The 7,341-nt window shown below is 46.0% G+C and overlaps 1 protein-coding gene across 1 annotated transcript in view; it reads left to right on the top strand.

Moving 5' to 3' along the window:
* FAM159A (family with sequence similarity 159, member A) overlaps nt 1-7,341 on the top strand; it is a 36,852-nt gene that overhangs the window by 7,493 nt on the left and 22,018 nt on the right. The window contains exons 3-4 of the mRNA XM_011973880.1: nt 2-131; nt 6,415-6,554. Of these exons, the coding sequence (XP_011829270.1) occupies nt 2-131; nt 6,415-6,554 (270 nt within the window). The remainder of the gene's footprint in view (nt 1; nt 132-6,414; nt 6,555-7,341) is intronic.

Genomic DNA, 7,341 nt, shown 5'->3' on the forward strand with positions numbered 1-7,341 from the left:
GGCTTCAGCTGCCCGCGGCCGGGGGGCGAGGCGGCTGCTGTCTTCTGCTGCGGCTTCCGCGACCACAAGTACTGCTGCGACGACCCGCACAGCTTCTTCCCCTACGAGCACAGCTACATGTGGTGGCTCAGGTACCGGCCCTGGCCCTCACCCTACCTTGATCCCCACTCCAGTCTCAGCTCCTCACCCCAGCCTCAGCCCTCATCCGAGTGCCCACCTGAACAACATCAGCAGCAGTCTCCAGCCCTTACCGTCCTCATGCCCACATCATCAACCCTACTACCCCCTGAAACCCCATCTCAGCTGGATTTCCTCATTCTGACCCCAACCATTATTTAGAGTCATGCTCGGACCTCCCCCTCCTCTAACCCAAAACAATCCTCACTCTATCCCCACCCCAAACTTCGATCCATCCCCACCCTCATCCCAATCCCAAATCACATATCAAGCCTCCCCCTAATAGCAACTTCCATCTTCAAACATTCACAGGCAGCCCTAACTCCACCCCAATCATCATCCACCAAAGTGCCCTTCCTAATATCAACACCAGCCTTATCCCTGACTTTCCACACTCCCCAGTACTGATCCTAGACCTTATTCTATCACCATCCCCAACCTCCTCTTCTGTCCTGCCTGCAATCCCACCTCAGCTCTTCTCCCACATCCTGACTCCAAATATTATTAATATCTAGATCTACATCCAAACCTTAGCCTCCAGCCTTAACCCTTGCCTGGTGCTACACCCCAACCCCAGCCTCAGCCCCGCGTCAACCCTTGGTTCCCTTTTGTATTTAGTCATTCTTTCGGGCACTCTTTACTGAGCACTTAGTGTGTGCCAAGCCCTGTGGTGAGTGCTGGGGATGTACCTCATCCTCAAGCTAAGGCAGAAGACTCGGGAGGCAGAGCTGCCTCCAAGTTCATCACGAGACAATGGCATAGTGCAGAAGCTAGCTCAGGCCATATTTGAAGTGTTGAATCTCCACCCATAGGACCTCAGTTTCCCCATTTGTTCCGGGAAGGGGTTGCATTGCTGGAACCTAAGTGTTGGGTTGAGAGGGTAATAGGTCTCAATCCCTCTGCATCTCCAAAGGCCTCACCTGGAGAATGGAACTTGATCCTCAGACTACTTTGGGAAACAGACATCAGCAAAAATCTAGTGGGCCATCTCAGTAGTTAGCGATTTTCCTGTTCCTGGAGGTGTATGAGCAGAGGCTGCTGCCCTCTGGGTGGGAAAGGACAGCATCCTATGCCACCAAAACTTCTCAAGTCTCTGGCTTTTCATCTATCAAATGGGCAGCAGGATGATCTATCATTGCCCGGATTTCTGACTAAGGCAGTGGTGAGGGTCAAATGACATAACAGAGATGAAATCAACTTGACATATGCCAATGACAATTACAAATATTATTGCTTTCTCTAGGTGACTCGATCCACAATTCTAAATGATTTTCAGATGGCCAGGTTATCAGATCCTACACATTTGTGCTATCTATAACCCAGGGAATTATATTAATGTATTTTCTGTTCATCCATATATTCATTCATTCATTCATTCATTCATTCATTCATTCATTCTAGCCTTTACTTTGTGCCAGGCACTTTGCAAGGCATTGGAGACACAAAAATCAATTATTCCCTGCCCCTGAGGAACTCACAGTTTATTTAGAGATACAACGGTAATCACTTGACAAGTTCATTTTGCTTGCTGCCCAGAAAAACCAATGCACTGAGAACAACAGGTTTTGCAGCAAAGAAAGAGTTTAATAATCACAGGGCCAACCAAGTGGCAAAGTAGGACATAATTCTCAAATCCACACCCTCATTCCCCACCCCCCACCCCACCAGAGAATTCAGAGACTATAGTTTTTCAAGCATTGGTGGCAGACAGGGCTAGGGAATAGGGAATGCTAAATGGTTGGATTAAGGATAAAATTGTGGGGGATCAAAGCTACCTTCTTGTGCTGAGTCAGTTGCTGGGTAGGGGGGCTCACAAAACCAGTTGAGCCAGTTTCCAGTATAGTCCAGGTGGCACCAACTGGTCTATCAAAATGCAAGGTCTGAAAGATACCTCAAACACCAGTTTTAGGTTTTACAACTCCTCCTGTAGGAGGAGTTGAGGAGATTACAAATCATGTGACCTCCAGCTACGCAACTCCTGAGCCAACAATTCTAATCTTGTGGTTAATTTGTTAGTTTAACAAAGGCAGTTGCAGTCCCTGAGCAAGGAGGGTGTTAGTTTTAGGAAGGGGCTGTTATCATCTTTGGTTTAGGGTTAAACTATAAACTAAATTCCTCTTACAGTTAACTTGGCCTGTGCCCAGGAATTAAGAAAGACAGCTGGAAAGTTAGACGCAAGATGGAGTCAGCTATGTCAGATTTCTCTCACTGTGATAATTTTTCTGTATCAGATTTCTCTCACTGTGATAATACTCACAACGGCACTTTCACAGCATTCACCTAAAGTGAAACAATGAAGTTTTGTTGAAGGCCCACTGTGTAGTTAGCATTGAGCTAGGTGTTGAAATAAGACGGTACTGACCTCCCTTGTAAGTACAGAGACAGTGTGGAGCTTTGGGGCTGGTCAGAACCTGTCACTTATTATCTAGGTGGATTGGAAAAGTTATTTAACTTTCTGGTATTTTCTCTCAACTTTAAAATGGTGATAGAGATATTTGTGATGGAATTGTTGTAAGAACTAAGAGAAATAACGCACATGAAAGTGACCAGTGCATATAGTAGGTGCTCAATAAAAGAGTTCCCTTTCCTTGGTTCATAGGTGTGGGAAGTGAAATTCAGTGTGGAAGTGAATTGTCTGAGATCTCCTAGCAATATCGTAGCAGACTGAGATTTAAAGAACATTGCCTAAGACTCTCCAAAGGTTAGATGCTCTCACGCATTCACAACCCTGGCACTTCTCCTCATTTTACACAAGAGAAAACTTGAGAGAGGTTGTTACTATCTGGGAGTGTCCCAGTGAGAGGCAGTGGCAGAGCTGGGTTGAAAACTCAGGCCTGTCTCATCCCAAGCCCTGGCTTGTCCTGTCTACTACTGTCTGAATCTCTCTTATAACCTGATCCACTCAGATGATCTGAAAAATACTCACTGACCCTCTAGTGTCTTCTGGGCACTGTGCTGGCCCCTGGGGACACAGAGGTGAGTAATTCTCTCAGCACCCAGCCAGGACTCCTTCCCTCTTCCACTAGCCTCTTCCCTCTGCAGCTCTTGTGCCTTGTGGTCCCTTCCGTTGCCCTGGAAACTCTGACGTGGCATGCTTTAGTGGCTCAGACAATGCTCTCGTTGGGGTTTGGATGGGCTGATCTCTGAGGTCGCATCCCATGTCAGTGTGTTCCCATTCTGTGACCCCAAGTGGCTAAAAGGCTCTAGGGCGACTCTTCCTGGACTCAGACATAATGTGATTCATAAATACCACAGACAATTGCAAAGTGCAGGAGAGGAACTGAAAGTCCTCAGGATGTCTAGGACATCAACGTGCTCTGAACCTTGAAATAACTCTTCCGGCATGCTCCTAACAGAGCATATTGCAGGGTGGAGACCTTGTTTTGCTGTAAATTCCATTTGTCTCTTTTCATGAAAGCCAGTCCTTAAAAACATCAAAATCTCCAGGTAAGCACTGTTTCCTGGGAGAGACAGTGCTCAAGGAGAATTGCTATCTTTAAAATTGTGCCTCAGGATGTGAAGACACCCTGTGCAGAAGCAGTTGGTGCTGTCACACTGTCTGGTCCACTTGCCAAACACCCTCCTCCATCACTAGTTCTGTTTTTTTACCAGGGTGTGAGCCAGAAGACAGCAGCCTTGCCGGAAGGCAGAGTTTGTGGTCAGACCGTGTCTACAGCACTTCATTTCATCCTTCCCACCACCTGGTGAGATAGAAACGTTTATAAATGAAGGAAATGAAGGTCAGAGTGGTAAAGTGATTTTTCAGTTGGCAGAACCAGGATTTGAACTTAGAACTACCTGACTCCAAAGCCCTTGGTTGTTAGGCTGTCCCTCCAATTCTTTCTTAGGAGTCATAGTGGGTTTTGATCTTTCAGAGTCAGAACAGTGAAATCCTCGAAGGCCCGAGGCTCTCTAATCCAATTTCCTACCCAGGGTAGGAATCTCTAACTTCGTTGAAAGATGTAACTCATTCATGTGTCCTGCACAAGCTTCTCCCATGACAGGGACTCATCCCCGCTTGAGGCAGTACATTCACCATGGGACGACTCTGATCATTTGAAGTTCATCTCATGCTAAGCACAGATTTTCCTTCTTTGGAGCCTACCCTGTTGTTCCCAACTCTGTCCTTGGAGTTTGGTTCCTCTGTCACCAGTACAGATCAGCAGAGACAGTGTCTGCCCCCTGACTGACCTCCCATCTGGGACATATCACCCCAGAGTCATGGAAGAGGATGGACAAGAAGGCTGGAGAAAGAATGGTAGACGGGGACAAACAAAACTCTCCCCCTCACTCCTCAAAGGGCCTCTCTTAGAGGCCCCTTTCCATCCAGGTACCCAGCGTTGTCCCACACACGGGTCCCAAGCAAAGCACAAGTCTCCCAGATAACAGGCCTATGAACAGTAAGGGTATCTCAAATGAGAAAACAACGTTTAATTAAAGTAAAGAACTGAAAAGCTCTATATACTCAATGTAAAAAATATGAAAAGCACAAGAGAAACAAAAAGAGAAAGAAGTCATGAGTAATCCAGTGTCTAAGCTTGGATTCACCAGAAGACTCTGAGATGAGGATTTGATGGCAAGTAGTTTACGTGGAAAGTGATCCCAAAAATCACTGGTAGAGGATGAGAAAGTGAGACAGGGAGGGGAAGAAGCCAACAATGGTGTATTACCAAGCAAATTACACCAGAGGTAACTGGAGCTTAAACTCTGCCAGCCAGTGTAGAATGTACTCCTCAGGGTTATCCCACCTGATGGCCAGGAAGCTGGATATTTAGCTAACAATTTCTGTCAGTCATTGGTCATGGGCTGGTGGGGTAAGGACAGCATTGATTATCCTGCACTATTGACTTGCCAATGTGTCCACGGAGACTGTTCTGGGCCCAAGAAACCCCTCAAACAAAGACATAACAGCTGTTGGCAATAGAAACTTTGGACAGGATAGCCAAGGCGGGCAGATTGCTTGAGCCTAGAGTTGGACACAACCTTGGGCAACATGGTGAAACCCGGTTTGTACAAAGAAATATCAAAATTAGCTCAGTGTGGTGGCACATGCCTGTAGTCCCAGCTACTCGACAGGCTGAGACAGGAGCATCACTTGAGCCTGGAAGGTTGAGGTTGCAGTGAGCCATGATGGTGCCACTGTACTCCAGCCTGGGTGACAGAGTGAGATCCTGTCTCAGAAAAAAAAAAAAAAAAAGAAGGAAACTTTGGCCAGAATATCAGAGTATTCCACACTGATAACATCCAAGGGGCCCCAGACAGGACATCCACATCCTGAACTGCCCAGAGACAGCCTGTTAGTTGGTGTATCTCCATCAACCTTGATTGTGTACATGTGTATAGTTAAGTATATATGTATACTTATTTAGTTAAATTGGAGTTATGCCATGTAATTAGTAGTATACCTTGTTCTTTTCAATGAATATTATCAATAAGTTCATAAAAATTTATCCCTTATCTTAGATATTAAGATCTAGGCCAGGCGCGGTGGCTTACGCCTGTAATCCCAGCACTTTGGGAGGCCGAGGCAGGTGGATCATGAGGTCAAGAGATCGAGACCATCCTGGCTAACACGGTGAAACCCTGTCTCTGCTAAAAATACAAAAAATTAGCCGGGTGTGGTGACGGACACCTGTAGTCCCAGCTACTCAGGAGTCTGAGGCAGGAGAATGGCGTGAACCCGGGAGGCAGAGCTTGTAGTGAGCCGAGATTGTGCCACTGCACTCCAGCCTGGGCGACAGAGCAAGACTCTATCTCAAAAAAAAAAAAAAAAAAAAAATTAAAATCTAAAAGATCTGAAAACATTTTTGGCTTTTTTGAGACAGAGTCTTGCTCTGTCACCCAGGCTGGAGTGCAGTGGCACGATCTTGGCTCACTGCAACCTCTGCCTCCCGAGTTCAAGTGATTCTAGTGCCGCAGCCTCCCGAGTAGCTGAGATTACAGATTACAGGAGCCACCACCACGTCCGGCCAATTTTTGTATTTTTAGTGTTTAGACCATGTTGGCCAGGCTGGTCTTGAATTCCTGACCCTAAGTGATCTGCCCGCCTCGGCCTCCCAAAGTGCTGGGATTACAGGCATGAGCCACTGTGCCTGACCTAAATTTTTAAAAAAATATTTTTATTCTGTACATTTTCTTCCCAGCAGACTCATTCTAGCCTAGCTACAACACTATTATAACATCTGCCTCCCAAGTCCCTTCCTGACTCTCAGCTCCCATGTGGTCTTCTCTCCCCAGCATTGGCGCTCTCGTGGGCCTGTCTGTAGCAGCAATGGTCCTTCTCACCTTCATTGTTACCGCCTGTGTGCTCTGCTACCTGTTCATCAGCTCTAAGCCCCACACAAAGTTGGACCTGGGCTTGAGCTTACAGACAGCAGGTAAGGAAGTTGCCAGGTGATGTCCTTGTATTCAGTAAACTAGCACCTTTTCAGTGGGGAGAAATGTAGAAATGATGTTTGGAACATTTGCCTCATGACTATTCTGGAATATGCAGAAGCAGCAGCACATTTTTCAGGAGATTCATGATCTAAACATTTCCATCCCAGACTCTTCATGTTTACAGTGTTTGTCAAAATAATTTAATGTAGACAACACTCCATTTGTCACACAAAGGTTAATCCATGTTGTGGATTTTCTAAGATGATGTTTTAATGTTAGCCTTGGGGAATGCAAACTGATTTTAATATGAACTCAAACAAAATATAATTAATTGTTAAAATTTGCTGCTTCCAAACTCATAATTTATCAGAAACGAAATACAAGCGCTTTTATTGTGTGTATGTGTTTTTTTTAAATAATCTGATGTTCCAGACTACGCATTTCTTCATTAGTACAGGTTATCAAGAGCCTCTAAGGGGCCCAGAAAAAAAAGTGTTTCTTTTTCACAGGCCTTTTTTGCACACATTTTGACAACTTCCTGAAAGGTATTGTGAAAGATACAAGTCTCTGGGCCAGATGCGGTGGCTCACGCCTGTAATCTCAGTACTTTGGGAGGTCAAGGTGGGCGGATCACAAGGTCAGGAGTTCAAGACCAGCCTGACCAACATGGCGAAACCCTGTCTCTACTAAAAATACAAAAATTAGCCAGGCATGGTGGTGCACACCTGTAATCCCAGCTACTCAGGAGGCTGAGGCAGGAGAATCGCTCGAACTTGGGAGGCGGAG

The sequence above is a fragment of the Mandrillus leucophaeus genome, unplaced genomic scaffold (genome assembly GCF_000951045.1).
Source record: "Mandrillus leucophaeus isolate KB7577 unplaced genomic scaffold, Mleu.le_1.0 Scaffold14, whole genome shotgun sequence".
NCBI classification, from domain to species: Eukaryota; Metazoa; Chordata; class Mammalia; order Primates; family Cercopithecidae; genus Mandrillus; species Mandrillus leucophaeus.